General features: G+C 43.8%; 1 protein-coding gene across 2 annotated transcripts in view; it reads right to left on the reverse strand.

The window, feature by feature from the left end:
- ATP7A (ATPase copper transporting alpha) overlaps positions 1 to 24,630 on the reverse strand; it is a 132,440-nt gene that overhangs the window by 94,430 nt on the left and 13,380 nt on the right. For both annotated transcript variants that reach the window (XM_075323856.1, XM_075323854.1), the window contains exons 2-4: positions 12,536 to 12,662; positions 6,518 to 6,989; positions 5,129 to 5,860 (exon numbers count right to left, since the gene is read on the reverse strand). In XM_075323856.1, coding sequence (XP_075179971.1) covers positions 5,129 to 5,860; positions 6,518 to 6,989; positions 12,536 to 12,655 — 1,324 coding nt within the window. In that variant the 5' untranslated portion in view covers positions 12,656 to 12,662. The remainder of the gene's footprint in view (positions 1 to 5,128; positions 5,861 to 6,517; positions 6,990 to 12,535; positions 12,663 to 24,630) is intronic.

Below are 24,630 nucleotides of genomic sequence, written 5' to 3' on the forward strand. Positions count from 1 at the left end.
AGGGCACAGATGGAATTGGGCAAAGGACACGGCTTCTATGACCGCCACCATCTTGCCTAACACTCTCATTCCATTCCGAAGGGATGTGTGACGGCGAGAGGGAAGGGATTGGGCGGCCCGGATCAGGGAAGACCTATTGTCCTCTGGAAGAAAAACCCGGGACTGTGCCGTGTCTATCAGCATACCTAGGAAGGTGATGCGCTGATGAGGAATGAGGGATGACTTGTTGAAGTTGATAAGCCACCCTAGCCTTGACAGCGTGTCTAGGCAATTTTGTAATTACGTTGTAGTATAAAAAGGCACGTTGTTTCCCACACCACACATTTTCCCTGAGGAAGCTACACTTTGCCTGTAGCGATACGCGTGGGGCTGGTACCTCACCCCTCCATTTCATGCCTCTACTCCTCTGTGTCCATCTTTAGGTAGTATTTGTTTTGTCACCTCTGGTTTACATTATGTCCATGGTTGCTGGTATTGTTATATTATGTATATTGCCAATCTACCTTGTTTTTGACTGTGACATGTCTACTGGATTTTGTATTGTCCATCTGTTATGCTGATGGTCCCAGTCTATGGACACTGTTTATATCTTTGGTGATATTACTTATTGTACTATTCCATTCCAGTGGGGTTTGGGCTTCTTGAGGGTGTGAGGTCTCCTTTGGGTGTCACACCATTGGCACCCTTAGTGTGTGTTTTTTGTAAGCGGTTTGCTTTTTTAAGTGATTTTACATCATATGTGGTACTTGTGTCGATGTTCAAATAAAGATATTTTTGTACATTTATCTATTTGGTGATCCCACTTTTTTGCACATTCCTTTTCTCCGTTGTTGTATCCTAGTTGTTTAATGTGCTAAGTGGTTTGATCCCTTTGTTGTTTTTCATCTATTTAATTTTTGGTGCCCTCCTTCTCTTGCCATTTCTAGGCAAATCTGCACGCTTTCTGAGCAAACTTGAAGAGAGCTCCCTTTGACAAGAAGGTCGTCCAAATAGGGAACGACCAGGATGCCTCTGGGGTGTAAAATGGACATGACGGCCGCCATGACCTTTGTGAAGACCCGAGGCGCAGTGGCCAGTCCAAAGGGGAGGGCCCTGAATTGGAAATGACGGTGTTCTATGGCAAAGCGAAGGAACCGTTGATGAGAGACACATATGGGAATGTGTAAATAAGCATCTTGAACGTCTATGGAAGCTAGGAATTCTCCAGGTTCCATGGCGGCTAGCACTGCTCTCAATGATTCCATTCGGAAAGTTCGAATTCGTACGAATTTGTTCAGCTGTTTGAGGTCCAAGATAGATTTTTTTTCTGAATGTGAACACAGCTCCGCCCCTTTCGGCCATGTTTTTTCCATCTCCTATATAAGACAGTCCTTGGTTACCCCTCTCCACCCACAGCAGTTTTTAATTGCAATGAGATGACACACAGTTAGGGTCACAGAGCTAGGGACCCCAATATAGTGATATACCTTGACGAGGTTTTGGGGCTCAGTTACATTGATCAATGCGATTGCTAAATATCTCCTTTTTCCTAATATTCATGGCAGGTATGCAATTCATTATTCACATGTTCAAGTTAGCAAGTAGCATTTTTCATTGTATTTTTCCAATATTTTTCCATATGCTTGAGGCATTATACCATTATCTAAGTTTGATGTGCAGCCTTATCCTTGTATAGTATGTATTTTTTTGGCTTGCACTCAGAATATATATATATTAGTGCTCACTTCAGTTATCCTATTCAGTTATATGAGGTCCAAGATAGGGCGGACAGAGACATCTTTTTTGGGAGCGACAAAAAGGTTTGAATAGAAACCTTTTCCGCGCTGTTCCAGGGGCACTGGAATGATAACATTTGCTTTCTGTAAAGAGGCTATGGCCTGAAATAAGGCCTGGCTTTGCGTTTTGGACTTTGGAAGACGAGAACGCAGAAACCTGTTGGCAGGCAGGGAATGGAAATCGATCTTGTAACCTGAGGTGACGATTTCTCGAACCCAAGCATCATGAGTGTGGTCTAGCCAGATATCCCGAAAAAGCAGAAGCCGCCCTCCAACAGGAGTCGGATCTGAGGGATACCTGGCGTCATGCTGAGGGGGCCTGTACAGAGTGAGGTCCTTTGGGTTTAGGTTGCTTGGAGTGGGAACGCCAAGAAGAGCCCCTTGAGGGACCAGATCCTCGATCTGAGCGTTGGGACGATCCTTGTGCTGATGGTTTTTGGGGGCAGGCCGAAAGGACTGCCTGCGCCAAGGAGATTTTTTAAAATTCCTGGATACAGGCCGCTTTTGAGGTAGAATGGTACTTTTACCACCCGTCGTCTCAGATATGAGCTTGTCCAGGGATTCTCCAAACAGACGCAGGCCATGGAAGGGGAGTGTGGACAGGGATTTCTTGGAGGCACTGTCCGCATTCCATATTTTTAGCCAAAGGACTCTGCGGGCAAAGACAGCATTGGCCGCCGATAGGGCTGACAAACTAGCTGCATCTAGGGAGCCGTGAAGAAAATAATTAGAGGCTAGAGAGAACAAATCAAGGATCTCAAAAGCCGCCGGGGGAATATTACAAGAGCGAAGCATCCTGCGTAGGTTCTTGCTCCACACACCCATAGCTCTCGCGACCCATGTTAAGGCAAACAGGGGGCGAAGAGAGGAGCCCGAAGCCTGGAAAATAGATTTAACCGCAGCATCAACTGCGCTGTCGGACGAGTCCATGAGAGACGCGTTGTCTGAAACAGACATGACCGTGTGTTTAGCCAGTCTGGATACTGGCGGATCCACAACAGGGGGTACTGACCAGGGCTTAACCATTTCAGAGGGAAAGGGATAAGCGAATAAAGAGAAGGGTTTTTTATTAAACCTTCTATCAGGGTGAACCCACCGTTTAGATATAATTTGCCAAAAAAACGGATCCTGTGCCGACTGAGAAGTCGGGTCAGGAGGCTGTTCAGAGATCGACAGAGAGCGATTGACAGCCGAAATTAGTGTGTCTTCTATATGCCTAGACTCAGAAAGGACATCTGAATCAGAGTCAGAGTCTTGAGAATCGTGACTACTAAAGGTCACGGAACCTCGGTCAGACTGACTATCGTCAGAGTCGGATGAGGCGTAGAGGTCGCAATGGCGCCTTTTGGAAACAGCCTTTTTACGTTCTGGGGAAGAGGGACCAGACGAAGCAGGCAGGCTCCTCTGAGGGAGCTGGGCCGGGGGAAGGCTGTGGGAGCCTGAGGACGGCTGGGATATCTGAGCAGCAAGGTCATCTAACCTTTTAGACATTAGAAGAGCCCACACAGGCATTACGTCATCAGACTGGGGTGCTGCCTGGCCGGTGGCCGGAGCAGAATCCAGAGACTGCACGGCATCCTGGTCCAGCAACGGGGTCTGTTATGACACGGTAGAAGGGGCATCGCAGCCCCGGCATAGTGGATAGCTTTGGTCATTAGAAACGAGCGTCCACAGGTGGTACAGGCATAGTACAGGTCCGTAGAGGACGCCTGGGAAGCTTTATCACCCTTGCGGTTACGCATGTCAGCAACAGAGTCCTACAGCCCTATATAGGGATATGCCGCTGTTAGTATGAGTGAGGAGCCACTAGCAGTATTATAAAGTGACTGCTATGCAGAGCCGGTATATACCATAGCAAAATGGCATATACTGTCAAACAGCCAGCATATACCTGCAGGCAGAGCCAGTATATACCACTAATAACTGATATACACCGCTAGCCAGCAGGCACACACCGCTAGAGAGACAGCGATCTACCGCTGAGCAGAGCGGTATATAGTGCTGCAGAAGTGCAGAGCCAAGGAGGCGATCTCACCCGAGTCTGCTCCCCACGTGGAAAATGGCGTCCAGTGTTCCTGGCAGCATGGAGGAGAGAGACGGCCCCCGGAGGCTGATTGGTCTCAGGGCTGGGACTAAGCGTGACGGCCAATCGGAAAGGAGCTGCTCCTGAGTGAGGGAGCGGCTTCCAGAGCAGTGAGAGGGGGCGTTGCTAGAATGCAGGCCGAAGCCGGGGGCTAAATTAATGATGCTTCCCGGGATCACGGCCTGCATCGGCCCATCGGCGCCTTTCCAGGCGGCGGTTTGGATGCAGGGGACAGATGACTCATCGTCTCCCTACCTGCTCTTGGCTCCGTCGGTGATGGATGCGGGTATCTCAGGGACGCATCTTCGGCTCCAAGCTGAAGCAGGTCCTCGGCTCTGCTCAGCCCTCTGGAGCTACCTTGGTGTGAGGTGCTTCCAGGGAGCCTGGAGGGGTACGCAGACCCAACCACTTGGGCGCGAGGGAAGACTGACAGCTTGTGCACGCCAGGTTTCCTCTGCCCGCACACGGGGGGAACGGGGGTGGCAAGGCACCCTGGTGTTGCCCCTATCAAAAATAGAATGAATAAAGAAAAAGAAAACAAAATAAAAAGTAAAAAATAAAAACAAAATAAGCTGGCCTGAGGCACCTCTGGTGGAGCTCAGTCCAGACATGTCAGCCTCCCTGCTGACACTAGAAAAAACTGAGCTAGTTTCCTGCCTAGCTAGGGTATATGCTGTGGGGGGAGGAGCTAACACTTTTGCAAATCTAGTGTCACGTCTCCCTGGAGAAATCATAATACCCACCGTCTGTGTCCCCCAATGAAAAGGCGAGAAAGGAAAGCCTGCTAAGGGCAAAACTGGACAAGTCTGATCTCCAGCTCTGGTCAGGGGCTGCATCATTAAAGCATATGGTTTCTGAAAAGCTGGAGAGTTTCAGAAAAGAAGAAAAAAAAACAAAACATACCTTTCCAAAATCTCTACTCACATGTTGAACAGCATAATTAAGATCACAGATTCACTTTAAGCCTCCCACACAGCTGTTTCTGTTTCAGTTAATGACTGTTTCTAACTACCTATGAAGATCACTATCACCTGTTTGTTGTGATTGATTAATCCTACACCAGATTTCTAGATTTCTCTCTTGTTCATTCACTTTGCATTATGCTAATTGATGAAAACAAATGGTTATTAACACTTCTATGTTTGAAAACATTCATACTGTGCAGAATTTTTTTTACTCACCTGCCTAAAACATTTGCACAGTACTGTATATGTGAGGTTTTTGATGGTAATAGTATGAAGATGGTACATAGCAGTGTGAGAACACTTACCAGCTAGTGAGGCATCAAATCCCATATCTTCTATGGCTGCTCGGATAGCTTCAGGGCTGGTAACAGAAGGGTCATATTCCACTTTCCCATTTTTGTTTGCCAAAGACACCCTGATAGTTTTTACTCCTGGCGACTGAGAGATGAGACCCTCAATAGATTGCACACAAGAATTGCACGTCATCCCTTCAATGTTCACAGTGGTGAGCCTAGAAGACGCCTCCGGATGTGCTCGGTTAGAGGCGATTTGCTCTGTATTACTGGTTTCTGATGAACACTGGGCGTCGGAAGGATTACCACAATCCTGACCATTAGAAAGTCGGACTTTAAAAATGCCCGGTGATAAAGACTCTATGGCCCGACACAGTACATCTGAACTTAGGACATTTGGATTATAAGTGATCACTGCCGATTTCTTCTCTAACGACACTTCAACGCTGTGCACCCCCGGATGTGAAGACATTTTGCTTTCAATGTTCATAACACATGATTTACAGTGCATGCCCTCCACCTGGAATACCCCTCTACACAGGTCACTGAGGGACTTTGGTCTGGACGCTGCTACATCTTTAATACCATTAGTCAAGGGTCCAATATCAATGGCTCCCAGTTTTGGAAGGGGTTTGTTCTTAATTGCTGCTGTAAAACCAGCTTCTTCTATTTGGCTCCTGATCTCGTCAGTGGTGATGAGGTGAGGTTGGTAGATTATGTGAGCTTCTTGACTGTCCAAGGACACTGCCAAAATGGAAAAAACACACATCAGTTACAAGAAATCCTACAGACATGAAGCAGTCAAGACCATAATGATATTTTGACCTTATTCTGACATGGTCATGGTCAATGTCCTAAGTGTTCCCAAACAACGAGGTTTACCTAAATGTCGTCTATAAATCGGCCTCATCTGTATCCAGCTTGAGTTTGTGTTGGAGATACTTTTCCCATTGAAGTGCTTGCCCATAAGGACAACACTTTTTATAAAGAGTCACTTACACTTACTAAACCCAATAAGTGGAAATGTGAAGTGTTAGAGGGGCACTGTAATGCCCCTATTGTAACATATGTGTCATCTGCTTTGTGGGTACAATAATCTCATTTGGTTACTTTTTCAGACTTCTCATAAAATGATCTTAAAATACTATATTTATGTAATCATCAGGAACCCCCCAATACCTGAAATATAGCGTCTAGGTTATTTGATAAAGGGTCTCAGTAACCCAAAACGCGTTGTAGTCACGCAAGGTTTTGAATAAAGTAGTCTTATGTTCAGATTCTTTCTATATGTTACTATACAGGATGAGAAAACAATACCAAGCCATATACTATACTGGAGTGGGCAAAGCGCATTTATTCCATCAGCCACCGACCCTACAGTAGACACACAGAACATATTACCTTTGATACGTTTGACTCCGTTGAGTTTCCCAATCTTGCCTTCTATAGTACTGGTACAAGAATGGCACGTCATGCCTTCCACCTTCATTTTTACCAAGACATCTGCAGTTTGACTGTCCGGAGAATTTGAAGATTTCTTATTTAAGCCCATCGCTTCTAGACAGAGTCCTGGAAATGTCTGAATGATAGTATCAATATTGATGACCGAGGGTATGAACGTCACACTGACTGCTCCGTCTGGAGAGCTCTTGGCGTCCAGGACTCCTCGGAGCTTCAGGAGTCCAGTGCAGATGTCCTCCGCAGATTGCTCCGAGGATGTGTAGAGAAAGGTGCTCTCTGTAGGTACGAGCTGAGGGTTTGTGACGACAGGTGCACTCTCAAATCCCATGTCCTCAATAGCTTCCTGCAGAGCATCTGACGTCTGCTGAACAGGGTCATAAAGGACCTCAGCGGTTTTCCTCTCCAGCGACACCTGAAATGTAATCAGAGATGACATATGGCAGCCAAAGAAAATAGAGGAACATCCACGCCAGCCAAAAGTCTGGATATGATATGTATAATAAAGAGTGTGTGGAACTGGTTGTATCACATATACATTCAAAGCTTATCTATAGGGTTGTTTTCTTAAAGGGAACCAAAACATCAGCATTTTCCTATATAAGGTGCAGCCAGTGCAGTGCTGGCACTATCAGGCACCTTGTGTACATACCATTAGTGGGCAGCTCGGGTGTTTAGGAGGTGAAATTCAACTTTATAAAGTTTGAAAATTCATGCACTTTTTGATTGACGTGTGCACCTCGCTGCTAATGTCCGGGCGGGTTATGCACGTGTATCCCTGCCCCCCCCCCCCCGCCTGTTGCTCCCTCCCTCTGGCTGTATGTAAATTTCTAATCTTCAGTCACACGGCGTCGGAGATAGCGCTCATCTCCGGCGCCATGTTTCTGAAGCCCACAGTATTATGGTGCATGAGAGGGCGGTGCATGAGAGGGTGGTGCATGCGCCCTCGCTTCTTCAGATCTGTTGTGACCGTGGGAGTGCGCACGGTCACAACAGGACTGGAGCACAGCTGATCTTACCCTGATTAGCTGCAGCAGACGTCTCCTACGATATCATCTGCTGCAGCTAATCGGTAAGATCAGCTGTTCTTCAGTCCTGTTGTGACCGTGCGCGCTCCCGCGGTCACAACAGATCTGAAGAAGCGAGGGCGCATGTGCCGCCCTCTCATGCACCATAATACTGTGAGCTTCAGAATCAAAAACACGGCGCCAGAGATGAACGCTATGCGCAGGCGCTAACTCCGACACCGTATAACTGAAGATTAGAAATTTTCATACGGCCAGTGAGAGGGAGGAACAGGCGACGGGTGGGCGGGGATACACGTGCATAACACGCCCGGACATTAGCAGCGAGGTGCACACGTCAATCAAAAAGTGCAGAATTTTCAAACTTTATAAAAGTTGAATTTCACCTCCTAAACATCCGAGCTGCTCACTAATGGTATGTACACAAGGTGCCTGATAGTGCCAGCACTGCACTGGCTGCACCTTATATAGGAAAATGCTGATGTTTGGTTCCCTTTAATAGGTTTAGAATTTTCATTTTAACATAGAGCCAACACAAAGCTCCAAATCCCATGTACCAGTCACACAGACAAATGTGGCTGCCAACAGCGGGAGATTAATGCATGTGGATTCAACCACCATTGGCCTCAATAATAAATCAGACTTTAAAGCACCACTGCAGCGGTTTTGTTTTGGGTTTTTTTCAGAGCTAGAGGGGTTCTTTCAATCCCTGTATTGTACTTACTACCCAGCGTATTCGTCCTCTTCGGCATCACTTTGGTCCCATCTTCTGTCAGTGACGTTTGACTGGCCAGAAGTCAGAAGTTACGCACAAACTCTCAATGCAAGTCTCGGAGAGACAGAACAAAGCTCTCATAGACTTGTATTGAGTAGTGACTTCTGGCCACTCCATGATACACTGGAGCTAAACTGGAGAACCCCGACCAGTGCGACACTGGAAAAAGATGAAAATGCCGGAAGATGAGTATAAGGGAACTTAGATTTAAAGCACCACTCCAGCGGTTTGTTTATTTTGTGTTCAGCACTAGAGTGGTGCTTTAAATTCCTGTCCTGTATTATACTCATTGCCTAGCGTATTTGTCCTTTTCAGCGTCACTTTAATCCCACAGCACCATCTTCTACCAGTAACGTTTGACTGGTCAGAAGTTACAGTATGTCACAAGCTCTCACTGCAAGTCTATAAGAGCCAGAACTAGGCTCTCATAGACTTGTATTGAGATGTGACCTCCGGACACTCCATGATACACTGGAGCTGTCAGCAGGTCACAAACTGGAGAAGACAGACCATAGCAACACTGGAAAAAGATGAAAATGCCGGATGAGGAGTATAAGGCAGGGAATTTGGATTTAAAGCATCATTCCAGTGGTAAAATTTAAAATAAAAAAAAAAAAAAAAAAAAAAACACACTGGTGTGGTTTTTTTAATAATCTACACGGCAGCACAACAAACCATTATAGAAACTATAAAAACTATAGCCACTCTTTAAAAGGGCTTTTCTCTGTTTATTAAAGGGGTTATCTACTAATTTGACATTGAGGGTCTATCCTTAGGGGTACTTTGAACGCTGCGACATCGCAGGCCGATGCTGCGATGCCGAGCGCAATAGTCCCCGCCCCCGTCGCAGCAGCGATATCCTTGTGATAGCTGCCGTAGCGAACATTATCGCTACGGCAGCTTCACATGGACTCACCTGTCCTGCGACCGTCGCTCTGGCCGGCGACCCACCTCCTTGTTAAGGGGGCGGGTCGTGCGGCGTCATAGCGACGTCACACGCCAGGCGGCCAATCGGAGCGGAGGGGCGGAGATGAGTGGGATGTAAACATCCCGCCCATCTCCTTCCTTCCGCATATTCTACGGAAGCCGCAGTGACGCCGGTAGGAGATATTCCTCGCTCCTGCGACTTCACACACAGCGATGTGTGCTGCCGCAGGAGCAAGGAACAACATCAGACTGTCGCGTCAGCGTAATTATGGATTACGCCGACGCTGCAGCGATGATACCATTACGCCGCTTTTGCGCTCGTTAATCATATCATCGAGCCTTTACACACTACGATGTCGCATGCGATGCCGGATGTGCGTCACTTTCAATTTGACCCCACCGACATCGCAGCTGCGATGTCGTAGTGTGCAAAGTACCCCTTAGGATAGGTCATCAATGTCTGATTGGCCGGGGTCCAACACCCTGAACCCCCACCAATCAGCTGCTCCAAGTCTCGGCGACGGCAGCAGGCAGCTGGAAATGCTCAGTTCTGGTACTGCTCCGTCTTCTGATAGCGGCCATGGCCGGGTGCTGCACATCCGCCCCCCATTCTAATCAAAAGGAGGCCATCAAGGATAGGCAATCAATGTCAAAGTAGTGGATAAACCTCTTTAAGTTACCATACTGTAAAGATGCTTATAAGAGTAAGAATATCCGCTGGAATCTCTGGCTGGCCAGAAGTGATGACGTCTTGACCATCAGTCACCCAACCAGCAGCAGAGACGTCATCCCTTTAGAGGAGTGGTGGATTTCAGGGGCAATTACAACTGGAAAGGTCCATGTGATGCGTACATTTTTCCAAGTGTAATGGGATGGTGACCTGCCTAAGGCTATGTGCGCACGTTGCGTACTGTCCATGCAGAAATTTCTGCAGTGATTTGAACAGCACACGTGCGCTTCAAATCGCTGCAGAAAAAGTCCGTAATGAAAAAAAAAGCCGATTCCATGCGCTCTGAGTGCAGCCCCTCCCATAGACAGAGCAGGATCTGCAGGCAAAGCGCAGGAAAGAAGTGACATGTCACTTCTTAGAACGCGCGCTTCGGGCAGTAGCCGAAGCGCTGCGCTCTAATACACCACGTGCGCACGTCTTCTGCATAATCTTCATAGATTATGCAGGGGATGCAGGACGCATGCAGTTACGCTGCGGTGCAGATCGCAGCGTAACTGCATGCAAATACGCAACGTGCGCACATAGCCTAAGTGATTTATTTCCTCTCACTCTACATACACCATTGGAACTAGATTCATTGCATCTAAAATGAAGAAACTTATAAACAGTCTTCATTATAACTAATCTACCATATTGTGCATTGTTTGTTGTATTCACTTCATTTTACATACCTACCGAGACTGCAGTGTTTGCAATTGACCGACCCCGCAGGCCCTGTACCACATCAGCGCTGCTGAGTATTGCTACATGGATGGGTCACTTAAATTAGCAGAAAACATTTCCCTTAGTATAAGAACTGCACTTTCCTGTACAGAGAGCCACTGCAATAAAAGTGTACGCCGAGCGCTATACTGGTTCTGCTTTTCAACAATGGTCCTACGGGTAAACATCCTGTCGGTCACATATACCCTTAGTGTATGCCCCCGTCAGAAGCCATTAAAGCAGTGTGTCCAAACGACGTACACAAGCTAGATGGGCAATACCAAGTAATATAATAAGAATAATTGGAGCAATGAGAACATTTGATTCCTTGGTAAAATGTAGGTAAAATCTAATTTAGTCGGTAGCTGCGCACTATTCCTCTGACGTTTGTCTCCGACATGCCCTGCGGGGAAAGTCTCGCTGCAATTACCAGGACGCTGCTGCTGTTTGGGCAATGGGGATTCAATTAAAAGCAAATCACTGAAATAACAAATGAAATCAACAGCCACAAGGTGTATGAGAGTCTGCCACCTATAATCTATACAGCCCTGGTGGGTTGTGCTCCTTATCATTGATTTATCTACCTAAAACAGAAAAGGGTCAGGAGCAGGAGGCAGAAGATTCTCCCAAGAATGGCCTTTCCCTACATTTTCAGGCACAAGGGCTGCAAATGTGGGAGAAGAAGTGCAAAACCGTCACCATCAGCAAGCACTACGACACAAAACACGGGTCTACAGGCATCAGGCATCATTCCCCCAAAATCTGGGGATTCAGTTGCTGGCCTTGACAGGTGAAACACTTTTTAAATATGTTTCATATGTAAAACTAAATGTGGAACATCTAGGTTTGCTACCTCTTAAGATTTAAAAGAGGAGACCCTGAGTCCAGTGATGTATCACTTACTGGGATGCTGGATGTAGTTTTGATTAAAGTGTTTTATCTGTTGAAGATCTACAAGTTCTCTGAATGTGGAGCTCTGTATAACCACATACACACCACTGATTGACAGCTTTATGCCTATGCACAGTGTACACAGAAAGCTGCTACGTACTGGTGGGGCCAGGTTATTAATATGGAGGGCTACATGGCCGCAGGATTACAATTTCTCAAGGGATAATCTCCTGCTAAGAAAACAAATTATGAAAAGTGAAGGGAAAAAGAGGGTAAAAAACATGACATCACTGGACAGCATGTGACATCGCTGGAATCAGGGTCTCTGCCCTTACATTAACCTGCTCTCAGAGTAATTAGCCAAAACCTGTTGACAGGTTTCTTTTAAGCACATCACTAAACCATTTCGGGTAAGAAAGGTACAGCTGAATAAGCAGCAAAGAAGGGGGCTAACTTTGCTATTGCACAGATCCGGCCACCAGCCCTACAGGCACATCATTAGTCCCACGACAACACAAAGACAAGCAGGTCTTTCATTAGAACTGCCCGGCAATCCAGGACATCAGGGCTGATTTAATAAACAGGCACATTTGATCATATATACATATTATTTTGCCTTGGACACCACTTTTCCCTTCTTGTGAACACAAAGGGCTGATAAGTGGCACTGATATTTGTCTTCGCCTTATTTTTCCTCCCTTATGATAGGCAGCGAGTGGGATGCCCTGGTATCCACAGACGGTATTCCATTAGCAGATGGCCAGGCAAGCCACAATCAATATCTGCTCAGTATATTTGTAATGGACTAATAAGCACAGGCTAAAATAACAGGAGAAATTCACATAACCGAGATTCAACAAGGAACAAAAAAAAAGAAAAAAAAGGTCACCAGTAGAAACTTCTGTACTAACCTGAATACTGTGAACTCCATTGAGAGTGCCAATTTTCTGCTCGATGCTCTGGACACAAGAGCTGCAGGTCATCCCCTCCACAGGGATGACAGCCAGCAGTGCCACCGACTGCAACGCCATATTGCTTCTGTAATAAAAAGGAGAGGAATGTTAGTGGTCATCCAGCACTGCAAAATGTCTAAACCTACACTAGTACGTCCTGTGAGGCAGCGTCAGATGCCTCCGCCGGCAGACACAATGCACCAAGTCCAGCTTCTCTGCAGAGATGCTATATGAACAGTCTTGGCTTCTGATGTCACCAATTCCCTGCAGCATCTGTGCAATAGATGGCTAATCAGATTTCATGGCAGCGTCTACGTGCATCACTTATCTCCAATCTGCAACTTTCCATTCATAAGTAGATTCATTCTTTACTCATCTGTTACAGAAAGAAAAGATAACTTTCAGCTAATACTGCTGTGTGATACGGAGAGGCAGGGTTCTCCACTGTACCAGCACGTACAAGACGCTCTCACTGATCTATGCTGCCCGGGATGCATCATTATGTATAGCCCAGAGTATACACCACACTCCTTATATTGTTGAGGATAAGAATTAAATAACCAAAATACTTAACTCAGCCATTTCATAGACTCAGGTATATAGTTTAGCAGATGTAAAACTAACACATATTTATGCATGCTTTTGTTTCTTACTAATATATATATTTATATTTTAATGAGAGAGAGATTATTATATATATATATATATATATATATATATATATATATAATCTCCCTCTCTCATTAATATATAAATAAATATATATATATATATACATATATATAAATATATATATATATATATATATATATATATATATATATATATATATATATATATATATATATATATATATATATAAAAAACATATATATATATATCTCATTAATATCTCTCTCATATAAATATATATACATTATATTACATACATATATATATATTTGAATATTCAGTGTTTTTCCTTAATACAATATTTATATGCACATGTAGCACATTTAACTTAAAGATGGCTGCCACATCCTGTCTACACCCAAGATAATGAACAAAGGAAAATTCCTAAAGTTTGGACTGACCAATCTGGCAGAGATTATGCAAATTCCTATACGTCTTGAAGCCCCAACCTGCGATACTTGATTGGACTACACTTTTGTCTACACCCTTTACTTCCTGGTCCTATAAAGGCTTTGTCTAAGAATAAATATCAGTTGGTCAGCGTCTGTCATGGAGATAGTTATAACTGACTCGTAGTCCGTTATTTTAGTCTCGTGTGCACTCATGACATTATAATTTGGAACAGCAGTCAGATCCCGGGAGACCGCTTGACTCTCATCATCATCGTCTCAACAATATAATAATATTTATTCATTTATATAGCACTGTTAACTACACAGCACTTTACATACATTGGCATCACTGTCCCCATTGGGGCTCACAATCTAAATTCCCTATCAGTATGATTTTGGATTGTGGGAGGAAACCGGAGTACCCGGAGGAAACACACGCAAACACGGGGAGAACATACAAACTCCTTGCAGATGGTGTCCTAGGTGGGAATTGAACCCAGGACCCCAGCGCTGCAAGGCTGCAGTGCTAACCACTGAGCCACTGTGCCGCCCCATGTGTGGTTATGTGCCGTCAGCACACAAATCATAAGGCAAATAATGGATAACAAATATTACAATGAATCTGCCACTAGGTTCTTGTTTCCCCAACTGAGATCAGCAAGATGTAGGGGCAGAGACGCTGATTCCAGCGATGTACCGCTTACTAGGCTGCTTGCTGTATGTAGCCCTTATACAATCACAATGTATCTGTTGCAGATTTACTAGTTTTCTCAATGCGGAGTGCTCTATAACCCAGCCCCCATCACTGATTGACAGCTTCGGTGTACACTGTGCATGAGCAAAATTTTGCCAACCAGTGGTGGGGAAAGTGTTATATAGAGCTCATGAATATGGAGGACTACACAACAGCAGATTTACTAGTCTGCTAGTGATGATAACTTGCTGATAAAACTGAGTTTATTAAAACCAAAGCAAGCAGCCCAGTAAGTGACATATTGCTGGAATCAGGGTCTCCAGCTATACAATATGCTGCCCTCAAATTAGGTGGTAAAAACCCAGTGACAGATTCACTTTAAAGGGAATTTCCCCTCATATTACTTATAAAAGGTACGTCATTGTAAAAAGTGGAAAAAGAGGGTCCAGAGTTAGACCACCTCTCCAAACTGGGACAACTGGCTGACATACGTCTTCATGGGAAAACATCTGTGAATAAATTCTCTGGTGAATATGCAATGGTTACAAAGCATTACTGTATCATATACCTGTCCTCATTATCACCTTGTTTTATGAGGCACCTTATAAATGAGCACAGCAGGGCACGGCGACCTACCTACGATTGTCCTGCATACTGTGCCAGCAGGAGACTCATTTACTATTCTGGCACAACCTGCCATTATAAAGGAAGTGTCAACTGTCCAAACAGAGGATATATATTCTTGGAATTCCTCCAAAAAGTGCTACACTTTAGGAAAACAGTTGAAGAAGTGTGGACTTTCAGCTTCTGTAGAGTGAAGTGGAAGACAAGAAATAGGCCATTCCTGTGATTAGTCCTGATGAAGGAGTGTGTTGTTCTCTGAAACACATTAACAATAAATCACATATCCAGGATTCCAAACTCAACTCATTTCTATACGAAAATGCGCATTAACCCCTTCTCTCCCATTTCAGCCATTTCTTCATGTGGGTATGGGTTGATGTCAGCTGTGTAGTGTAAGCTGGCATCAAGCCCTGGTGTTAGTAATGGAGAGGTGTCTATCAGATACCCCCATTACTAACCCAGTAAGAAAAAACATGCAAGTTCGTCACAGTCCACGGAATCTGACTAATTTCACAAATGGAGACCTGACAGACATAAAAAGAAAAAAAGAAAAACAAGACACTGTGCCTCGTTCGCCAATTTATTAGAAAGCAAACTTCCTAAATCCAATGTAATCCAGCGGTTCCCAAGACATTCCTCAATTATGTACATCAAAGGCTATGGAGCCTCAGGACGTCCCTGACGTCACCGCTCATCATAGTCGCCGGGTCTCGTAGAGCGCAACGTGAGCCAGGAGTCGCTGCTGCTCAAAGTCTATTGAGCCTCGTTCAGATGCTCAATAACCTGTGGTCTACGTCATGGAGGAACGTCGTGGAAACCACTGGACTACGTCTAACCTGGGAACGTTGCTTTTTAATAAAATGGTGAACGAGAGATGATGTCTTGTTTTTAATTATCTCTATGTCTGACAGGTTTCCATTTGTGGAGTACCTTGGAATCTATGGACTACGTCGGACCTGCAAAAGGTTATTATTTTTAATAAAATGGTGAACCAGGGAAAGTGTAGGGGAATGCTTATTTAAATAAAGTATTTTTGTGTGTGTTTTTTTTTCTTTTTACTTACTGGGTTAGTAATGGGGGGTCTCTGATAGACCCCTCTCCATTACTAACACCAGGGCTTGATGCCAAGGACACTATAGAGCTGACATAAACCCTAAAAAAACAGAAATGCCAAGAGATGCAGAAATGATGCAGATACTCAAAGTGTGCACATACCCTAAAAAGTAGGGGATAGATGGAAAGCAGTATGTGGATCAGACCACACAGAATGCATTGTGGTCTGCTCCCAATGGAGTCGCATAGGTCTGGTTAACATCTTCACACAAGGTACGTAGTCACTTGGCTACAATACAGGCTGAAGTATACAGCTGGAATGGTTGCGGAAGCCAACACGTGAAATTAATCTATGTTTGTAAAGTATTGCAGTCTTTTCAGGAATTGCATGGGTTGTGTCGATGGTCTGCCAGACGTGATCCTTGCACAAATAACACACCTTGCTGAAAAGTAAATGAACCCTGAAATGTTAAAGGAACTGGATGCACGTGGGCACCATGTTTCCTCGGATCCTTCACTTTCGGTAACCCAGGCACACAATTCTGAGAATACTCCCCAACCTTTCTCTGTAGAGGCGGAAGTCTCGATGTGACCTTAGATGTCCACACATACAGGCTGAATGTGGAAATGTCACCTGCGTCCGCGGACTCATAATTTATCAGGACGATGGCCGCCAGCCAATGGGCGGTGATAAATAACACGGCTTGTGGTTGCTTATTAGGAGCATTTGATGTAAAGCGGCTTATCCCTTATCTAGAACAAACACATTTACCCAAGTATAAATTACCAGTAATCTGAAAAAAGTCTCCATCAGGAGGGACCGGGCGAGCACAACTTCCCTGTTCATCCCGTATGATGGTGCACTCGGGTCACGTTGTCCCACACATGACAGAAGAGGAACTGTCCCATCAAATGATCAGGAAGCCTCAAACCTCAGAGCTATGAATGCGTCCCATTGTTATATGGCAAGGTGCAATTACAGGATAGTCTCATATTCCTAACACCTGATGGACAGAATCTTCATTATTCATATTAAAGTCACTTAATAAATGTGAATATACCAGACATGTTCATTGGTAATATAACAATCAGAAGTTATAAAAAGTTATTTAGATATACTGTAATATTATCCAAATATTTAACGTTTGCATATATCTTTGCGCCCGCAGATAATTTATGTTATGTTCCTTCTGAATAAAAGGTAGAATGCAGGGATTGGAAAATTGTCATTTTATTATCTTTGCTACTTTTGCCTAATCTCTCATTTTTGGATAAGATGGAAACAAGTGATGAACTGTTGGTTGTATCACGGGGACGTGTACAAGTACAGATGGGGTCTGGTTATTGAGTCAATCTATGCAAATCGGTCACAAATAGATTCTGGCTACAAAACGGGGTAAGGGCAGATAGGGGCATTCTGCGGTCATAATGGATAATGAATAAAACATGCACAAACATGGCCCCTTCAGATGGTCCTACCACCACTGGATGTATACAAGCTGATTAGGACTCAGGTACTGGTTTATTTACATACCCAAAACAGGACCCCAATAATACGATCACTTTGTGTACAAACAACAGGAAGCACCTCACTTGTCTATACAGAGGCGATGTGCTGGCGATAAGGATTTTACAGATAGCCGAGTGCTGGCGGATTCTCGGCCCGATTATACTGGCTGATTGTCAGGAAGGGGTGATCCTACAGACAAATGTTTCTCGATTAATGGCTCCTTTAAATGGGTACAATCAGAGGATAGATGATAACATTTCAACGATGTGGCCCTAACTGCAAAACAGGGGGCTCTATACAATTTTCTATCATTTGTTATGAGTGAGCCAGCCTGTTCAGAAAGGTGTTTTCTGTGGGGGAAGGGGTCCACAAGATGATGGGAGTCCAGTATTTGGCAATAAATATACTGTTCACCAACAGTCATATGATGCGAGTGTGAAAATAAATCCTTATACTATGTAGATCCAGGGCAGAGATGAGAGGTTAGGTAGGGTAACCACCTTCCTAGGGCACTACCTCCTGCCTACCCAAAGGGGGGCAACATTTTGGGGAGAAAAAACCTGCTGGCATTGCTGAATGCCTGGGGCCGCCCATCACCTTCCTCCAGCATTCAACATAGTGATGGCCGAAGGGAGCAACGTCAGACATTCACCTCTCTGCCTGCGACCCGACCATTGCTGGCAGTGGTGGACATCATACTGCATGGGGGGCTTTGATGGACATTATACTGTATATTGGGACCTGTTGTAGATATTATACTGTATACTGGAGGACTCTGGTGGATATCACTGTGTGGGACATTATCCCCTATATAATGGGCTATTATACTGTACCAGCGACTTTCAGGTCATAATACGCTAAGAGTTGATGTATACTATATAATGGGTGATGTGGTCGACATCATCCTGCATGTGGTGGGCTGTATATATATTTGCCTTATTCTGTCTGTCTTGCTCCAAAATTACGTCATTACAGTGACAACCGTCGCCACACCGCGCGCACGCTAAAGAGCCTGCGACCAACGGCTCAGCTAACTGAACAGCCCAAACTACGGGCCGACAGGACGACGCCCGACACTTTTCCCCACACCCACATGGAGCCCCGAATCCCCGGTAAGTGCTGCACCCTCGGGAGCCCACGCCGGCAACCCAGCCGACACATACCCACCGCTCGCCTCCGCCCCCCACACACATTACCCCTCTCGGCTCCACCCCCCCCCCCCGCACTACGCCCTCCGCATGTATGCACTGAACACACACACGAATAGTCACCTGTCCCCAGCCATGCAGTCCCCAGCACTGACTTCCTCAGCGCCATGGCCCCGCTCAGCTCCACCACCCCCGCACACATTACCCCGCTCGGCTCCGCCCCCCCGCACTCCGCATGTTTACACTGAACACACACACCTGGATAGTCACCTGTCCCCAGCAATGCAGTCCCCGGCACTGTCGTCCTCAGCGCCATAGCCCCGCTCGGCTCCACCCCCCCCCCGCACACATTACCCCGCAGGATGGGGGCACATGTCAGGATGGTGGCTGCACCACGATGGGGGCACATACCAGCATTGGGCCACATCACAGCATCAGCATATTTTTACTTAACTTTACACTGTTCATGGCCTTCTTTCATTACAAGCCATGGACATCATTAAAGATTAGACTCATCTATTAAAACTGTTCCTTCTGTTGTTTGTCATTTTAAAACCAATAAAGAATTATAAGAATACTAAATTATACCTAACCCATCCAGTCCATTCATTACCTTATTATTCAATCTGCTAACCTCCATACACATTCTAGACTACCCGATACGTTAGAATCGGGCCACCTTCTAGTAGTGTATAATGGAACTGTTGTGTATATTATACTGTATGGGCAGCTGTAGTGACCATCATACTGTGTAGGAGGACAGTGTGAGGAGGGGGTACAGTGTAGAGGACAATGTGGTGGGCAGTATGAGGATATAGTGTTAAAAAAAGGCACAGTATAAATATGAAGAGGGGGCAACGTGAAATGGGGGAAAAGTATGGAGAGTGGTTAGCATTGCGTGGGCACAGTGTGGAGGTATAAGAGTAAGGGAAACCAGTGGAGAAGGGACAGCCATAGTTATAGGCCGTGGTTCATAGGGGCAGATGGCGTGGCAGTTCTAGCTGATAATGGCAGATAGTGGGGCAGTTATACCTGATAAGGGCAGACAGTGTGGAGTCCATATACCATAGGAGGCTTATTTAGGTCAGAATATGGACAGATATCTTTATGCAGAGGGCATTTTAAATAACACTCTTATTTTTAAGGCCACCATGTCACGATGTGTTGCAGTAGACCATAGCAGAGGGCAGTTTGCAGAGAAGAACTGAGGATGTGAAAAGTCACCATGACATCTGGACATGATAGAGACGAAAAGAAAGAATCTACTTAGAATAAACGTCACCTATAAAAAGGTACCTGGATATAAATGTTTACCTTTTGATAATGACTGTCTTATTAGCACTGTAGTTCTTATATGGTACACAATTTGATAATGACTGATAACAATAGTAAAGAGATGATGGGAGTTAAGGACATACTGGGCGCTGTAGGTTTATGAGATACAACTGTATATGGGTATGACTTGACATTGCGATTGATTGCTGTACTAAGCTTGGTGATATATTCATGTACTGATGGTGGTTCTGGTGACAACATTCTGTTCTGATGATGGTACTGGTTTTGTATTTATTTACTGATAGAGGTTCCTGTGATGTATTTATGTATTAATGGAGATTCTGGTAATGCATTAATGTACTGGTAGTGGTTTTGGTGGATTTATCTACTTATGGTGGTTCTGCTTATATATTCATGTACTGATGAGGATTTTGATTTTGCATTCATATACAGATGATGTTTCTGGTGATGAATGCAGCATCAGAACCATCATCAATATGTAAATACCGTACACCCCCAGAGCCATCAATATTATATGAATACACCACCAGAACAACTCCATGACTGTCCTTGGGTCTGACACATTTAAAATTATAGGATGAACACAGTAAATATCAATATTTTTCCCTGGAATCATGTAAATGCTCTGCAAGCAATGAATGATTCAATAACTATGAAAACACACTCCCTGTTGAGCCTCACCTCTAAAGTACACCACTTTGATTACATTTGCTGGTATTTTTTTTTTCTTTTAAAAACAGGCAACAATTCTATTGAAAGTGGTCGTCAGAGCTTGTTAACTGACCCATCGGAGGGGAAAGGGGTGCATTTGAGGTCCTGTTACCTTAGTCTCTGACTCACTCCTTTACATGGGGCCTGAGGGTTCATATGCGAGTGGTACCATTGGCTTCATCGGCGTAGGGCAGCAAAATGCCTTTTCCCGACCCTGTATAGATCTTTATAGAAGAAGGCAGACAACCTATATATATTAAGAAGTTCACATATTGTGAATTTGGTATAAATATTACACATGGATTTTTAAACCAAAATCAGCAGCTAAAATCTGGATATAATTTCTGCACTTATTCATGTGTTTTCATGTGCAATTTTTGATGCAGAAACAAAACAATGCTAGCCTGTGAATTAGGTGACTTTTTGGTGCAGGTTAACCCACTGATGTAACAAGATGAAATTGGGCAAAAAAAAAAATTAAATAAAAAAATAAAATGATAATAAATTATTTATATATATATATATATATATATATATATATATATATATATATATATATATATATATATATATATATATATATATATAGATAGATAGATAGATAGATAGATAGATAGATAGATAGATAGATAGATAGATAGATAGATCACATGCAGTGGGATTAAAAACACAACAAAATCCAATTTATGTGCGGATTCTGCAAAGGAACAGGTAAAAAGAAAACAATGCATCACGTGGATGAGTTTCATTTGCTGCCATTGCAAAATGCAGTAGACTTTACATGTGGAATATCTATACCAGCTACGCAGCATGTGAACCATCCCTTATACAACAGTGTATATGGACACACTCATTCAATGACCTCTATGAATAAATACAATACAACAATAAAGTAGTATTTTAGTTTTAGAAAAATCTAAATTTTCAAGAGCTCCACTTGACATCATACAATAGAAAAATCTACATTTTTACTACCTTCATATAAAAATCCTGTCCGGGTCATTTGGTCACAGACACGGTCATCACATATGATACACTGAGACTGCTTTATAGATCACAGTGGAAACACAGATTGCTGTATACATCACATAGGATACACAGACTCTTTATACATCACAGTAGATACACAGCCTGCTGTATATACATCACACAGGCGAAACAGACTGTTCTATATACATCCCTCAAGAAAGACTGCTGTACATACATCACACAGGAGAGAGACTGCTGTATACATCACATAAGAAATACTGGGACTGCTGTATATACATCACACAGAATACAATGGGACTGATATATATCACACAGGATAAACAGCGACTGATTAAAGTGCACCAATCACCAGGATTTTTCTATATAAACTAAAGCCAGCGCTATACTGGCACTATCAGGCTGATTCTATACATACCTTTAGCTGTCAGCTCGGATGTATATTTTTTCAAACACAAGCAAGTAATGTTTGTAAAATGTACAGCTTTTTGTTTGGCAACAGCTGCAGCAGCTAATAGCTGGGGTGGGGTTTGGTAATGATTTCCGCCCCCCTGCCTGTTGTTCCTCCTCCTATCTTTTATTTATGCTAATTTCATGATAGAAGTGTTTTACTAATGGTTGTGGCTAAATCAAAGTGGCTAGAAGGACCTGTGCTAATGTCATACCCATGTGACCGGAAGGGACGGGGCCTCAGCCAACGTAGCTGATACCAGGAAGCAACATGATTTTTCTGTTGGCTGAAGACCCACCCCTTCTGGTCACATAGGTATGAAATCAGCAAGGTCCTTCTAGCCACCTCTAGCGAAGCCTTCCCTTGCATGATTATAGTGGACAGGAGGAAAGATCGCCACGTCCAACAACCCAGCTGGTCACAACCACTAACCTAGAAGGAGCCCGTACATTCTAGGCTCAACCCAACCATAAAACTTTTCTATAATAGAATTAGCATAAATAAAAGATAGGAGGAGGTCGAACAGGCAGGGGGGGAAATCACTATCAAATCCCACCCCAGCTATCAGCTGATCGGTAGCTGCTGTCACTGAAAAAGCTGCTCATTTTACAAACTTTACTTGCTTGTGTTTCAAAAACTATACATCCTGACAGGTAAAGGTATGTAGAGAATCAGCCTGATAGTGCCCGTATAGCACTGGCTTTAGGTTATATAGGAAACTCCTGGTGATTGGTGCGCTTTAAATTACAGTACACGTATCACATCTCTAATGGAGCCATGTGGTCATCACTTGGCCAGGAAAGAAACAACAGCAAGCAAAGATCTCGAAAAAAAAAAAACGAGGAACATACTGCAAAATTATGCAGTGAATATCATTTATTTGCTGAAACTGGAACATCCCTTTAATAATTATTTTAACATCAATAACTATCAATAAGCTGCTACTTGTCCATGATATTTCCTTGCCTGAAATGAAGATAACAAAAACATTTTTTTTTTTACCAAATAGGTTACATTTTGTAAAAGTATTAATTCACAAACTAGATAAAGTATTTGTGTAAATACAGCCCATTCTGAACACATACGGAAGAAATTAAATTTACTACAAATCCAATATTTCATTTTCCAACTTATTGCCTTATCTCTTATTCACTCGCCAGTGGTTTGGGTTTTTTTGGGGGTTTTTTTTTTTAGCCAAAACCAAGTGACTGTAAAATACAGAAGAGGAGTGACCCCTTCAATTATAGTGTAGTGCCAACTCTAGGGTTTGGAGCACAAATACTGATGATTAACAATGGCTTTAAAAAGTGAACAAAAAAAAACAAAAACTTGTGTACATTTTATAGCAGGACGGAAGAAAAAGAAGGAAGATGTGTAATATACAGAGAGCCCATGTAAAGTAAGACTCAGCAGGAGCTTCCGGGAACACTCAGTAGGTTTAGATTTTACTAAACAAAGAAAATAAATCAGCCCTTCCTTCTAAATATTGTATGTAAGTATTAGTATTGGAAAATATATATTTATGCCTGGGAAATCACTTGCATGCAGGACACTTGTAGGCCAAGAGCAGGAGTGAAACGGACCACAGATGGGACACTTCAGTCTTTACACACACGGGGGGGGGGGGGGGGGGTGGAGGGATATGAAGATTAACTTGCAGATCAGATCAAGTAAGCCATGGCCAATCTCATCCATTGCTGAAAGAAATAAAAACACGCCAGCACTGTATTTTCCAGATATGTGCAGCTGTCATGTAATCTCCAGTCTGACCAATAGCCCAGTACATACTTTTCACTGTAGACAAGAAGTCAGACTGTGACATCGTCACCTGTAAAATCCCCCCCAATCACTGCCCTCCCAGTCCTCTGTATAGCCACCCACGTGAAAAATACTGGAAGAGTCATGAAACCATCTAAATGAAAACCAGTCTTGTCTGCCTTTAGCAACCAATCACAGCACGGCTTTCACTATGAACTCTACTCTTGTAAATTAAAGCAATGCTAGAGTTAGCCGCTATGGGCAACAATAACAGGTATTTTTTTAGTTTGCAGATGGCAGAGAGATAGTAGGCAAGTTCATACAGAGGGCAGGCTAAAGATACATCACAGCAGATACAAAGACTGCTGTATATATATCACAGAGAATACAGAGACTGCTGTATATACACATCTCGTAGGATACACAGACAACTATATGTACATCAAAAAGGAGACAGGGAGAAAGCTGAATATACATCACAAAGGAGACACCAAGACTGATAGATATATATTTCTATAATCTCAATCAATCAGTCTTGGTGTCTCCTTTGTGATGTATATTCAGCTTTCTCCCTGTCTCCTTTTTGATGTACATATAGTTGTCTTTGTCTCCTAAGAGATGTATATACAGCAGTCTTAGTGTCCCCTATGTGAGGTGTGTGTAATAAATAAATAAATATATATATTATATATATACACATACACAGTGCTGGCCAAAAGTATTGGCACCCCTGCAATTCTGTCAGAGAATACTCAGT

This window comes from Anomaloglossus baeobatrachus, chromosome 9 (genome assembly GCF_048569485.1).
Source record: "Anomaloglossus baeobatrachus isolate aAnoBae1 chromosome 9, aAnoBae1.hap1, whole genome shotgun sequence".
In the NCBI taxonomy this organism is placed as follows: Eukaryota; Metazoa; Chordata; class Amphibia; order Anura; family Aromobatidae; genus Anomaloglossus; species Anomaloglossus baeobatrachus.